Genomic DNA, 15053 nt, shown 5'->3' on the forward strand with positions numbered 1-15053 from the left:
ATCTTCACAAAAGCACTTAGTAGAGAATATTTTGAAATAAATCGTCTGGAGTTGGGATTAATCAAGCTGAACTATGATCTTGGTCAATCGATGATTGGCTATGAAAGGATTGAAAGGTACAATGCTAAAAAGTATTTTTCGGCGACTTCTAACTCAATTCTATACCTTTACAGGTAGACATGCATGGCAAATTCAAGACGAACAAGTAATAAAAGACATTGCAAATATCTGAAAGTTAATGTTCATATTTTTAAAAATTGTCAAAGAACCTGGTTCCGCCTCTTCTAATGCCCTTTAAGCCAAAACGTTGCATCCATTATAAATCAACCCAACGGCCCGTCTTTTCTCTCACACCCATTTGTATCGGTCCCCACTTTTACTTTATATAACCCAAAGTCAGTCTCTCTCTCTCTCTCTCTCTCTCTCTCTCTCTCTCTCTCTCTCTCTCTCTCTTTATTTTCCACATCGAACACAACTTTTCTCTTCTAAACCCTCTTTTTCTTGTCTTCTTACTCTCAAAATCGACCATGACTCAACCAAAGACTTCATCTCCCAAATCAACTGAAGAAAACCCCACCTTGTATCCATCTAACAAGGCACCTCCATCTGCATCTGAGCCAACAACCTCACCCACAAAAGCCCCAATTTCCAACCAACCCAAACTAACAGTCCCTACTCCAACACCATCTGACTCTGGTCCCCATCACAATCGTAAGAGTCAAACCCTCCAAGAAGTTTGTTGCTTCTCCATCTCCTACTGCTACTACAGAGAAAGTCGACTCAGAATAAACCACCTCTACTTTTTGATTCCTTCAAACCACAGAGGAAATTGTGGAAGGGGATGAAGGCGTTGAGGTCTCGAGTCATCATGTTATGATAGAAGAAGTAAAGTTTGAATGAAGAGTTGGGTTCTCGTATTATTGAGAGGTCACATGCATCAGAAAATTCTGGGGTTCAAAGTGTTAAAGGGTTGTTTCTACTTCAGGTAATCTTCCATCCCCTCTTATTGTAACAAAAGTTTTGGGTGCAGAGGGTGAGAAAACTGTGAGTGATATACTCAAAGAAGGCCCTGCTTCTCTTGAAAGAGCTTGTTGGTATGGAGAACTTGGTTGAGGGGCTTATGTCTGCTAATGTTAGTGCTGGGACTCAGGGGGAACCACTGAGTCAGGAGGAAGAACATGGTAAAGGGGAACATGAGTGTCAAAGGGAACAAGCACCTACCAGTACTACAGGGGAACCTATAGAGGGACCTGGTCCCTCTACCCAAGAGGAGTTTTCTGCTCCTACTTGGGATGAAACTCTTGGTTCTACAAAACAGCCTCTGAAGAGTGCTAACACTACCCCATTTGATCACCTTGTTACAGCTCCGTTGGAAGTTGTTTACCCAAAAATGAAGTCTGTGCCTGCAGGTAATTCATGTGAGAGTGATGATGATCTTGACGACCTACTTATGATAAACTACTTGGCTGCTAGGGTGGGGGGAGGGGAAAGCCAAAATAGCTATAGTTCCAAAATGACCTACCACTAGACAGTAGAGCAAAGTTGTCCTTGACAATGCTCTGAAGGAGAATAATGAAAAGAAGATAAGAAGGAGACTTGTGAAGAGTAGACTGATTGATGAGAAGGATGTGCCTCCTTCTAAGGTAATGGAGGTAGATGATGAGGAGCTTGTTAAGGAACCCCCTCCTCTTGTTAGGAAAAATCCATGAAACCATTGCTACTAAACAAAGGAAGGGAGTTTCTAACAGAGAACCTGTGAGTGACAAAGGATGATGAAGCAGATCAAGAAAGAGAAGTGGAGAAAGAGAGAGTAGAGAAGAAGTAGCCTCTAAGAAAGAGGCATAGTACTAGTGAGGAACCTGGTTCCTCCAAAAGGCCAAGGGTTGAATTATCCATGTTGGAGAGAAGGGCAAATCTAAAGAAGCAAAAGGTTCGGTGGGGTCGAGTGTTTGATCCTAAGATCCTTGACTAACCAGGCATGAGGCAGTTGGTAAAAATTGTTGAATTCCAGAAATGGACCCATCTCTTTGAAATTAAGAATCCAAAAGTTTATAAAGATGAGGTAAGAAGCTTCTATGCTGACCTGTTTGTGGTAGATGGGGATATAATTTGACTGAAGATAAATGGTAAGGACTTTGATATGGATAAGGACTTGATGAGTGCGATTCTTGAGGTACCTACTGTTGGGCTGAAGACTGTGGAGGGATTTGGTTCCCCTGACTTTAAGAGGTTGATCATCAAGAAGCAAGTTGTTCAGACAGGGGAAAGAGTGCACAAAAAGGCTCTTCTGCCATAATACCAATTGTTGTTTGAGTTGGTAAACAAGGTGTTGCTGCCTAGGGCTGAGAGGAGTTTTATAGCCTCCATTGGGGACCTGGTTTTTCTAGAAGCATTGGACTCTTATTCTTCCATCAGTCTACCCGAGATTATGATTGAACATATGCGGAAGGTGGAAAATTTCAAGGATGGTAATCATGGTCTCTCCTATGGGTTTCTCCTCACTAAAGTCCTTGAACGCTTTGAGGTTCCTTTGGAAAAAGCATCAGTGGGTACTAGAAAGCAAATGTTCACCATGAATACTTTGGAAGAGTGTGAGTGTGTAGTAAAGAAGGGAGGTGTAGGAAGCAACTCCGTTATCTCTCAGTTGATCGATGCTCAAGAGGTAGCCAATGAAGAGATTAAGCATCTGAACGCACAAAATACCATTCTAGAGTCTAATCTTACTCACTCAAGCAAGGAACCTGGTTCCAGCAATGCTCAGGGTGAAGAGGTTTCCCGTTTGAAGGCTGAAAATGCTGAGTTGAGGAGACAAGTGGAGAACCTGAAGGAGCAGATGATCAATGATCAAAGGGTTACAATTGCTCAAATGGATAGTCTTATCAAGGTTCTTGCTCCCTAATCCTTCTTGTCACCCATCCGGTGTCCCCAACCTTGCAACCCTTCCCAGTCCTCTCCCAATCCTATCCTTTTATTGATCCTATTCTGTGACTGTGGTACTTTAGTTTTTTGATTTGTAATATTTGTGTGAATGGTACTGCTACTCCTATGTTTTCTTTATATATTTAATGGGTATGACTATCTATTCCGTGCAATGTTATTCTCTTATGTTCTGTTTTTAGCCATGTTGTGTGCACACAAGTGGCATGAGTTAATGTTGCTAGACTTCTTTTTGCATATACCTGTTTCTCTTGTCTTTTCAATGATGTCAAAAGGGGAAAGATCATTAGGAGGAAATAGGAAGCTGGTTCTCAGGGGGAAGGGGCATGATTTATATGGGGAACAATGTGGGAATCTGGTTCTCAAAGGGGATATCAATCTGCGTTTGTCATCATCGAAAAGGGAGAAATTGATAAGTTGTGTGAATACGGTTTTGATGATTTGTCAAACTTCAGAGAGGAACCACATAGAAACTTGATACAATCTATTCCCTTGCACTTATTGTAACTACTCAGATATCTGGTTTAACTCTCAAATAAATCAGATAAGGGAACAACACAGGGAATAGATAGGATCAGTTCCTCAGGTCGTCGTACAAGTCAACTCTACAGTTGTTAAAGTTGCCTCACTGTACTCGCAACAGTACAGTTGCACCGTTGAAGCTTGCTAGAGACCGAATATTCCCTTGCATCATCTCTCACGACCTCACACATATATAATCAACATGATGTAAGGTTTTAACTCAACACTTGCAAACCTAAATATTCATTCTCTTAGGTGTGCAGCCGCCTTTGCTCTCTCAGGTGCATTGAAGAACAAAGGAGCCACAAAACAAAGGACCAGATCCCATAATTGATTATGTCTTGCATCCTTTAGTATTGATGTGTCTTTGTCTTGTGTTATTTACTTATAATTCCTACACAGCTTTTCAAAAATATTTAGTAGGAAATCATTTAAACCATTATTGTTTTTGGTTGTTTGACTAGAGTTAGTCAAGTGTGTGGCTTTGTAATAGAGTTATTACAAAGGAGCTTACAATAGAATTATTGTAAGAGGTAAGGGATTAAGAGTTTAATTCCTAGATTGTAATAGGTTGTAATCTGAAGTTTGTTCAGTTAGTAAAGTTAAAATCCTACCAGGGTAAGTCGTGGTTTTTAATCCCGTGAGTTGGGAGTTTTTCACGTAAACATTGTGTGCTCTTTATTTACTGTTGTTCACTGTGGGAACTGATAGAGAACCTGGTTTTCTATACTGTTTAGTTGATCCTTAGATTCTATCACTTAATATTTTGGAGGATGTGAGGGGTGGAAGGGGAGGAGAAACTTGACATTTGCTTGTTTCATTCCATCCGAAAATTTTGACGAGAAAAGCACCTAACATTGAAGTATTAATGCTAAAAATGAGGAGGGATTATACACAAAAGCTACACTCCTTTTTCATCATATGCAGAGCATTATTTGACTGAGTAAGAAGCCAAAAAATAAACTTCCTAAATTTATGATCTTAAATATGCTATATTTCTATGTTATAAAAATACGCCATTAAAAATAAAATAAAATATTAAAAGCAAATTGTTTTTTATTAAAAAAATATATTGCCAATATTTTGCAGTACACTAATAGGTAAGACTGCTACGTAAAAGAGAGATTACCTCCATTGTCGCATATCCGAAAGTCAGTAAAATCTCCTGAGAAATGGTGAAAACAATAGGAGTACACTTTAACCGATTCCATTCGAAATCTAGTTCAAAATCTTTGACTTTTTCAAATATCGCTGAGAGGGAAGGATTTGAACTATATTCCCATTAAGTCATTAATTAACTATGATAATTAAGAATGATAGAAAGATCATTTTCACTAAATAATTGAGGGTGACTTAATTTTGTTTTTCACTTAGTAGAAGCCATGAATTTAACCACTTGGCCATTCGAAATAGTTGAACATACAAAAAAGGAAAGGAAAATTAAAATTTAAGGAAATAAGAAAGAAATACTCACTCTACTAGCTAATACGTAATTTCTCCAAAATAAATATTAAAAAAACATGGGAAAGAGCCTTTCTCAACTTGAAACCTTACACTCAATTAGTGTAGAGGTAAATTGTATTATTAGACTGTAACTCATTAGATAGACTCCACTTGCTAAAACATGGTTTCATTTTGCTAGGGAAAAAATAAAATGAAAGAAAAGTTAGCGCATTTAGTAATAGATTTATGACTGCTCAGGGAAAGAGAATTAACAATGATTCGCTAAAATGGATATTATTTTTGTATACCACCCAAAATACGTAACTACTTTTCAACGTTCAATATAACAAACCCAATTAACTATGCTATCTGCTGCAACAAAATTAATATACAAACCTCAACCACATATCGTCTAGAAGTAGCCTAGAATCTATCTATTGAAGAACTTAAATGGTTCTTCATATGCAAAGTATAGGACCTGTACTATGTAAACTTGTTTCCTTCTTGATTCTTTACACTACCATGAGGATAGTTCCCTCCTGTCCTAATACTTAATTAGGGAAATAGAAGAGAACAATATACTTACTAAAGAGGATACTCTTCATCTTCTTCTTTGTCAAGCAACAAAGTCTGGTAACAAGGGTGCAGCGAACCTCTTTCTGTTTTGAATGTTGAAATTCTCGTAAACACTTGTTGAGTGAGCAGATGTTGGGGTGTTTAGGCTACCAAACTCATTTGCCTCACCAATTTCTACTACTCCTCTTCCCATTTGGATGCTTTGTGTGGGAATTGGAAGGAAACTGTGATGTGTTGCTGACATTGAGAGATTTTCACTATGGGGAAGTCCAAGAGTGAGGGAAACTGTGCCACTGGTTGAGTATGGTGCTGAGAATTGCTCGGTGCTGAACCTCCCGATTTCTCCAATGGGATAGGACCCGAATCCTCCCATGAAGTTCGTAGGTCCTCCCATTAGGGAGAATCCATCTCTGTTCTGCCTATCATCCCCAAACTTGATTGACATTTGTTCCTCATTTGGCTTTACATCCATGTTGATAGATGGAACACTATTTGGTGAATGCAACATCTCGTTGCTCCTCGGTTTCTTTTGACTTCCTTGAGCAACGTTGATGCTTTCTTTTTCTGGTGATCCGATGAGGTTGAAGCCAGTGTTGTTACGAATGCTTAGACCAGTTGGTGATATGGAACTAGTGTTGGATTTTGGAATTGTAGAAGCAGGGTTGTGGTTTGCCAGATTATTGTCATGTTTCGAGAGAAAGCTTTTGTTTTGGCTATCCGAACGAGGGCTTTTCTCTTGTGGACCAATGGATCTTGATGTAGAATCTTCATTCTGTTCGCCTAATTTGCTCGTCTTTTCTAGATCTGATCCATTCTGTTCTTGTTCCTTGATCTCCTCCAAGTACATCTCTTCCACCATTGGCTTCCAAAGACGAACTCGAGCATTGATAAACCAATTAGACACCTGAATTTTCCCAAAAAATAAAAGAGCAATTGTCAAAGCGAAAAGTGGAGGAGAATTCAATTAGAAACTCCAACAAGGATTAAGTTATCACTGACCTGACTCCTAGTAAGTCCTGTTTGTTTTGCTAGCATCATTTTGTCCGAATCCCTTGGATAACTATACACAAATTGCCTCAATTTGTCAGAACACAGTACTAAATTACTAACCTATAAACTATCAAATCTTGAAATATTAAGTAAACTGGAAAGGTTGTTGTTTCAAGGATGTTTCAGTGCTTACGGATGGAGGAAATGCTCAAAGAGCCAAGCGCGAAGAACAGAAACAGCTCGTTCGGGCAATCCTCTCTGAGGTCTCCAAGCATTGTGCTGGATCATTCCCAATTGTTGCAGAGCTCTTTGTTGTCTGATTTGATTATCAACAAATTTAAGCCTTGAACCTTCAATTTTTCCTCCAAAACTATCGTCTTCACCTAATGTCTTGCTAGCAGATCGTATTTGGCCTGTTATTGCATCCTTAAGACACCTGAATTGCTTAGAAATTGTCTTCAGAGCCAGAGCTGTATATGTTTTTGCTGATCCAATTCCAGCTGCTTGCTCCAACCAAGATATCACACTCTGCATCTGCTGATGGTAATGTCTGTACCTCTGCTCCACCTATATATACACCCCCAAAAGAAAAAAAGCTTAATATAACATGCTAGCTAATAGGGTTCGAAGAAATCTTTTTTAAATAAAAAACATAAAAGCAAAAAGAAAATTTTAATTTCAGTTTGCAGGATAGTCCGGACAGTGCCTGATGATAATAACACTTGTGAAGTTCTGGTCTTTATCATCTGATAGGTACATAATTTACTAGTATTATTATATTATTATTTTCAGTAAAGATCTGATGCAACCTTTTTGACAGAGACCATACTCTTCCGTTAACTACAACAACCAAATAGGAGGATTGTAGGCATACCTCATCAAGCATGTTGACAAGTTTTGCTTTCTTCATCTGAATTTCTTGCCTCTCTGCTGCACTAAGCTCTGGTCCATCACGCTTACTGTTAGTCTCTCCTCCTTCTTGTCCTGCTGCTGTTGCCATATTGCCAGACGATTCTCCATTATTTTTGGATTTTTGGCTGTAATTAACATCTTCAGTAGTTGTGCTAGTTTTCACTGCCTTGCCAACATTAACAACTTCATCAAGCAGCTCTTGTGCTGCTTTCAAGTACTTAGGACTCAAAGGCACACTTTGTACCGACGACGATGATCCACCACCGGCTGTCGGTGAAACAGTAGTCACCAACTCCTCACGCTCAGGCCTGAAGTTCCCGAACCCGGGCTGCTGTGATGAAAGGCTAAGTGACAGCCCTTGCTGCTGAGCGCGTGTTACGTCACGCGCCTCCGTGATGTCATTCGACGGGTTGTAGAAACCATACTCATGAGACCGAGCGAGGAAGCCGTGAAGTGCAGATATATCATGCTGGGAATGAACAGTTGGAGTAGTGGTACCGTCTGGAAAAGAAGAAGGAGCAGTGAAGACAGAGGTAGCAAGTGGTATGCCGACAAACTGCTGCTGCTGAGAAGAAGGCCGCGCGTGAGGTAAGTTTAGTGAATTTCCAAGAGGATTGGAGTTGAAGAAAACGAGATTGCTTCCTCCTGCAGGTGGCTGCTGTGTCTCAGAGAATCCAACATAACCAGCAGGGTTCATCAGTATCAGAGTTTGTAAACCATCGTTTCCTCCTTGGATTTCTGAATTTCCATCAAAGTACGCTGCCATCTCCTTTTTCCACAATAACAAAAACAAACTAATCTACCTGAAAATTCAATCAAAGTAAGTCAAATCAGTCCTCGTATCATTTTTTCCAAATAAAAGGATAACATACATATGTAAAATTAATGAGCTTGTTTTATCTGTGTACCTGCTGTTGTTGGGGACAAAAAGCTAGCTGATGAGGGCCAAGATTCAACCCATTTGGTTTGTGTAGTAGTACGTAGGAGACGTCTTCTTCCTTCTTTCAGAACTTTTATACTATATTAAATGAACCCTGAAAATTTAGTAGGTGAAGATAACCAATCATTTGTCTGAAAAATATTTAAATAACCATTAATACTGTTAACCCCAAACACCATTACTTTCCCAAAAAAACCCTTATACATAATTACATTTTTTCTCTTCCTCCACTTAGAAATAAAATTAAGAAAAATAAGAATAGGGTGAAGGAGGAGCAATGGGAAGAGAGGTTGTGGTTGTAAATATGGATACGTGGGGAAGTAAATGGAAACGGAAAACGGAACAAGGAAAAAAGAGGAAGGATTATTAGGAAAAATATATGATTGGTACCTGCAGGTGTGATAGAAATCTGGAAGTGCACGTGCTCTATCATCATCTCCCAAACGGAAGAAAGGAAGAATTTTTGGTTACAGTGACACATAAATAATCACTGATTTTGAGAGAGAGAAACATTTCTTTCGTGAGCATGCAGTTATGGCTAAAATTACATGAGAAAGATATAGTATAAGAGAAAGGAAAAGAAAAAAAAAAAAAAAAGAGAAAAGAATGAAGGGAAAAAGGCCATACGCCTTTATATATGCCCTCTCTTTTGAGGATCTAATGTATCTATATATCTATCTATAGATTTATGGATCAATATTAGTATTATACTTGTTTCAGTCCCTTCACTTTCCTATTTCCCTTTCATGCTCAAATCAATTTCTTTCTTTTCTTTTCTTGTCTTTTCCTTCTCTCTTGATAAGGCAAAGGAAAGGGAAAACACAAAAAGCAAACTGAAGATAGAGAGTCGTACTGAGATGTGGAAAAAGCAGAGGAAAAAAAATGCACATCTTTCTTCTTCTAGTTATATATCCATCCTTCCCAACTGACATCCATAAACAAAAAGGAAATAAAAAAGATCCATTTCTTGAAGTACCCTACCTGGGAATTGATTATAGTGGGGTTGTTGTCTTAGCTTTATTTTTTTGCCCTTCTGTTTTGACTCAGCTTTTCAAATCATTTGATGCAGCCATCAGCAGAAAACCATCTTCTTCTGTGAAGTGATGAGAACTATATATAAAAGTACTCAACTTTTTCAGAGAGAGAGAAAGGAATAAGAAGGAAAGATGTGGATAAAGATGTGGATGTGTATATATGTGAATTGTGAAGTTGTGAGTGTGTGTGTATGTGTGTTCTTTATATAATTATAATTATTTATGAGATGCTGTCTACGTATCCATCATCAAAGATCAAAGTGTGTCAGAAGATACAAACAGCTGAAAAACGAGGTAACGTCCACTTCCACTAAAACCCTTTTTTCTTTAACAGTAATAAGCATTTAACATAGAAGCAAAAGGAGAGAGAAGATGAACTATGAATAAGAAGAAGTGGAAAAAGAAAGAAAAGAATGGTAGGGTTGAAGAGAGGGGTGGGGATAAGAGGGCCCTATTGTCATTATTGATTTGTGTTGGCACTTGAAAAAGATAATTGTGAGAAAATTGTATCTTTAGATTAACTTAATGACTACTACTATTAGTTTTATGAGAATTTACTTTTAAGTTATTTTGCTTTTTGAAAACGTTTTAGCTTTAGTAGGCGTTTGGACATAAAAAAATGTAATTTTTGAAAAAGAAGTAGTATTGGAGTTAAGTTTAAAAATAATACTCCCCGTTTCAATTTATGTGAACATATTTCTTTTTTAGTCCGTGCTAAAAAGAATGACATATATATGTGCCTCATTTTACACCACAAATTCAAAAGTCTTCTTTTTTTTCTTAAATTCCGTGCCCGGTCAAATGGGTTCACATAAATTGAAACGGAGGGAGTATTTGAAATTATGTTTGGATATGCATTTTGAAAAAAAATGTTGTAATTTTGTGAAGGGGGACAAAATTCTGAAAATTTTGAAAAAGTGGTTTTGAAAAACTTATTTCTAAAAATTTTCATAAAATGGCAAAATTTCATGGACAAACGCAATTTTTGAAAAACAATTCTGAAAAAAAAAAAAGAAGAAAAAATAATTGTGGACAAACGGGGCCTAATTTCTGGAATCGAACTTTGTATTTTCTTTCAACCTCAGCTTGTTTTAATTAGTTATAATGTTTTTGAAAACCTTTTAAATGGGTCCTACGTACCTAGATATAATTTTCTCTTTTGTTTCTTATTTTCTACTTTGGTATTTTTTGTGGTTGGATGCGAAGGGTACGAAGGTAAAGCAACTATAATGCTAAGAGATACTGGGCCAACCACCATAACACCTACTTAATGTCCTAAAAAGTTATAATATCATTATCTTCATATTTCTTTTTTGAAACTCCTAATAAAAGATTATGATTAGTATATATTTTTCGCGTGAAACTACATAGTATATGTTCAAGAACTATATGTTGAATACAGCTGTATATCTACTTTTATCTATTATAGATTATTTCTGCATGGCTTCTGCTTGTGTCAATTAATTTCATTTTTTCCTCTGATAGTCAAATAGAGTAATGATATTTGCTTTGCACAACTAACAAATGGATACTTTTTTTTTTTTTTTAACTAAAAGATAACATGTATTGCTGGCAACTAGGCCAATTAGGGATGTTCAAAACTGAATCGAAAAATTTTACCAAACCGAAAAGTCAAATCAAATTGATTAAAAAACCAACTAGGTTTGGTTTGATTTTGGTTTGGTATTGAGTAAAAAAATCTAAACCAAACCAACATATAAATATATAATTTTTATATATACTTTTAAGACTTTATATTGAATTTTCTTTAAAAGATGTAGAAATATTCAAGATCCTCTCATGAGATGTAATATTTAATAGAACTATAAAGTGCATTTATTTTTATTTACTATAAATAATGAGTTGTATCACTTTCTTATTAAGTGTTACTGAAATGCGTCAATCATCTCTTTATTCTTCTATATTCATATGTCAAGATTTCTTATACCTTTTTCGAATATGATTTAGAATTAATAGAATATATCATTATTTAGGTATCATCTTGATTTTATGTTTAATTATTAAATTCGGTTAATCTTGAAAGCGTATATTAACAAAAAAATTATTGTTAGACAACTAAGAAAATAACTGTCATGTGTTACTAAGAAAATTCTCCCATAAGAATATTTTAATAGATCATACGTTATTCAATTTTTTAAATTTTTACTAAACATATATTCACTTACCATAATTTTATCTATAACTTTAACAAAGTAAAATTGAAAAATATTCATGTAACAAAAAAATCTGAAAAACCCGAAAAATTCGACAAAACCGAAGCAATGCAAACTGATATAGTTGGTTTGTTTTGATTTTGATAAAAATCGAATCAACCCGGTTCAAAATCAAACCAACCCGGTCCATATACACCCCTATTGACAACGGATCAAGATGCATATGCAACCATAGATTAATTTATATAGGTAGAGAGACTGCTCTAAGGTACATTTTTATCTTTTAAGATACAAATGAGACAAAAGAAATATATGGAGTTTTTAAATTTGCCGGACAATATCGATTTGATTTGAAAACTCAGCTTGTTAAGGTTTGAATAATTTAGATTGCTTTTAGAGAGATGAAATTTTTAGTGGCAGCAGAGGACTTAAAGTTCCTTTTGGTTAAAGATGTTGTCATCGTTTGATAGTTTAAAATTTTTATTTTATTTTTTGTGTCACTATTTTTTTATTAGTCTATTCCGAAATAAATATTATCTATCTAATTAAAAACAATTTGATTTAAAAATTTTATCTTAACCTTAATGACATATTTTTATAGTGATAAAAATCTCATGACGTGTTTATAAGTTCTAAAAGTATTTCTTTCTTTTTAAAAGAGATACTACTCTACGTACTTTTCTTTCGCGCCCAAACTATTCCTTGTGTTTCTCACATAGACCTTGTGTACCTCCTATATTTTGAGGTCCCAAATTTTTCTAATAAGTATATATGTTATTTACTTTTTAAAAAATATTTAGTGTTTTAAATGAGAAAGTACAATTTTTTATAGTAAAAAAAGAAAAAATTTACCGTTTTTGTTTTTTTGTCTAATAAAAAGTTTAAGGACTCTCATTGAAGTTTTACCTTACGCCACCAAATTTATTGAGCCGCCTCTAATTAGTAATAAGTTGGACTATATATTTTTGAAGTGTTAAGGGCCTTATTTTACTTTTTGTTAATTACTACTATTTTAAATCGGGATAATTTACTAATATTTTAAATCTTTCTGACATGAATAACATGTATTAAAATACTTTTCTATGCCAATTTATGTGACAACTTTTTTTCTTTTTAGCCAGTTCCAAAAGGATCACGTTTCTTTATTCAGTATAATAATTATTTAACTTAAAAAAATTATTTAATTTTACCCTTACTATGATGATTTATAACGACATAAAATTTTATGACTTATTCTAGATCATACATTTAAAGTCTTTCTGTCATTTTTAAACTTTTTGTCCAATCAAATATCATCACATAAATTAGAATTGAGTGAGTATAAGAAATGATGATCCGAATTTACATGCAAGAAATAGTATAATTTTTACTTAAAAATTTATCCTGTGTGATCTGCAACTTGAGTACCATTACCATATGATATTTTTAAGTACTTCACCAGCTGCCAGGTGGTGTTTATTAAATTAATTTAGGGAAAGTACATAATATTGAGGATGTTGTCAGCTCGGTTTATTTTATTTTGCGACAAAAGTTTGATACTTCTGTTTTACGTGGAGCACTAGATTAGAGTCCATTGGTTGAGGAAAGAACTCAATCCAAAGAAGTCATTTGTAATCCTGACTCCCGGCTACGATAAACTTTCATTCTCTTATGAGATATCGAATAGTTATTAATTTCCTAAGAAATCTTTCACTTCCTAAGAATATACCTAAAAGCACTAGAACACTCTTTTTAAAATTTTATTTTATGTCAATGCCTTATTTCTTCGCCGGCCCGCTGATGCTTTGCAGCTTTGGCATGCTTTATATGGATTTTAGCTGCATCTGTATACTGAAAGGCAATTTGAAAATGAAAGGAAAATTATCTTCAATTCATGATTCCACTTTTGATAGCATAAGTGACACTTTCTTCTGAGTTTAATTTATTTAAAGAATTCTTTTTTAAAATTTTGCACACCAAATTCTGTTTTTTAGCTAAACATAATTGGTTTTGGGTTTTGATTTTTTTTTTCCCTTTTTGGTTACAAACTTTCCAACACTAAACAGGCTTATATCGCACTTGTCACCGCATCATACCATTGCATGGAGGTATCACGTCATAAAATAATTTTCAATGTGGTTAATTGTGTTATTGCTTTTCCCTGTCCTCTCTTTTGGTTACAGGTAGTTAGGTGGAAAAAGATTTGACGGATGCGGCACTCGTTGTAGTAGTAATCAGCATGAAATAGATATTGAGTCCTTTGTAATTTGCGCATTACAAGTACATTATAATTAATATTATCGGCTATATTAGTACCAAATATAAAAGGTGCTTATGAAATCACTGTTAGATAGACATAATAGCGAGATTTAGAGTGTCCCAACAATTTCTTTCTTACATCGAATGCAATAGTTTTAATTTCGCAAGTGTGAGCTTGCTCAATCCGTAAGCTTACACTCTTGAGTTTTTTTATTTTTTCGTGACGCAAGTTTTGCCTATTTAGTTTGGAAAACACTTAAGGTTTTTAAAGAAGATTATAATTGGGGATTAATGCTATTGGTTTATTTCTTATTCTTACAAGTGAAAATCTCTCTTTGCTCTTGCTATGAGGATGTAGATTTGTCTAAACCTTGTTAAATCCTTGTCTCTGTCTTCTTTTTCTTTTTCTTTCCTATTTTCTTCGTGTTGATTGTGTACTCGTCTAATCGTTTATCGCTCGACATAATGTATGTTCTGACTTCTGAGTCCTCCACGAATGTTGCAAGTCACATTTGCTTTTAAAATGTAATATCACGATCATTTAGACTTTCCTGCACATGCATGATTTTTTAACTACTTATTTATCCGAATAAGATGGTAAGAATGAATATTTGGAAAAGGAAATGAGTAAATTTTTAAAAATATTTACCCGTAAAACGGTACAGTTGAATTTATAGCGTGATTTATAGACAAGCGAATCGACTTGATCCAAAAATGATTAAGAAATAGGAACAAAAATAAGATTAACGACTGAAATTAAAGGAGATGACAAGCCTCACTCTGAACTCAGTCTTTCCGAGACCAAAAGTAAAAGCAATGATAAAACTGTTTAGATCGAGCGTAAAATAGTAGATTATAGCTTTTGTGTGCAGAATATTTCATGTCCTACAATGGTTGTTAATCCTGCAATTTATAGCCCCTACTTAGGGGGACAAGATCGTAAAATCAAGTTTATCTTGAATGAAAATAAAAATGTAGTGCATAACGATTGACTTTGAATGCAGATATTCTCTGTAACGGCTGCTCACTACAAGAAAAAGCTCAATTTGTGGGGGTTTATTTAGGGAGGTCATAAGAAACCCCCACTATTCGTTAGTTTTGTGGCGTTTATTCCAATCCCCTCAAAATAATTGTGTTTGTGGAGGTTTATCTATAGGAGCTGTAAAAGAACCCCACTAAAAGCGAGTCAAAATTTTGATTTTTTATGTTTTCCGCGATCTTCTTAATCCAATTATGACCAATTCCCTCCATTCCTTTTTCTTTTTTATATTTCCCTCATTTTTTTGC

The 15053-nt window shown here is 35.3% G+C and overlaps 1 protein-coding gene across 2 annotated transcripts; it reads right to left on the minus strand.

Annotated features, from left to right (window-relative positions):
• Positions 1-5180: 5180 nt before the first annotated feature.
• Positions 5181-9851, minus strand: LOC107768145 (BEL1-like homeodomain protein 1). Of its 2 annotated transcripts, none has more exons than XM_016587250.2 (6): positions 9302-9851; positions 8289-8414; positions 7343-8183; positions 6662-7035; positions 6478-6538; positions 5181-6382 (listed from the first exon to the last, which is right to left on the minus strand). In XM_016587250.2, exons 3-6 carry the CDS (start codon positions 8144-8146, stop codon positions 5519-5521), a joined length of 2103 nt encoding a protein of 700 aa, XP_016442736.2. In that variant the 5' UTR covers positions 8147-8183; positions 8289-8414; positions 9302-9851; the 3' UTR covers positions 5181-5518. The 2 variants fall into 2 exon arrangements, with proteins under 2 accessions (XP_016442736.2, XP_016442743.2); XM_016587257.2 differs by lacking the exon at positions 9302-9851 and adding an exon at positions 8711-9192.
• Between the last annotated feature and the right edge of the window lie 5202 nt (positions 9852-15053).

This window comes from Nicotiana tabacum, chromosome 2 (assembly GCF_000715075.1).
Source record: "Nicotiana tabacum cultivar K326 chromosome 2, ASM71507v2, whole genome shotgun sequence".
NCBI classification, from domain to species: domain Eukaryota; kingdom Viridiplantae; phylum Streptophyta; class Magnoliopsida; order Solanales; family Solanaceae; genus Nicotiana; species Nicotiana tabacum.

Bases quoted from the DNA above. Each gene is read 5' to 3' on its own strand.
- LOC107768145 (XM_016587250.2), bottom strand. From the start codon at position 8,146: ATGGCAGCGTACTTTGATGGAAATTCAGAAATCCAAGGAGGAAACGAT. The intron at 7,036-7,342 runs GTATGCCTACAA...GTGTATATATAG, and splicing joins TTGTCAACATGCTTGATGAG to GTGGAGCAGAGGTACAGACA. The intron at 6,383-6,477 runs GTCAGTGATAAC...GGGAAAATTCAG, and splicing joins CAGGACTTACTAGGAGTCAG to GTGTCTAATTGGTTTATCAA.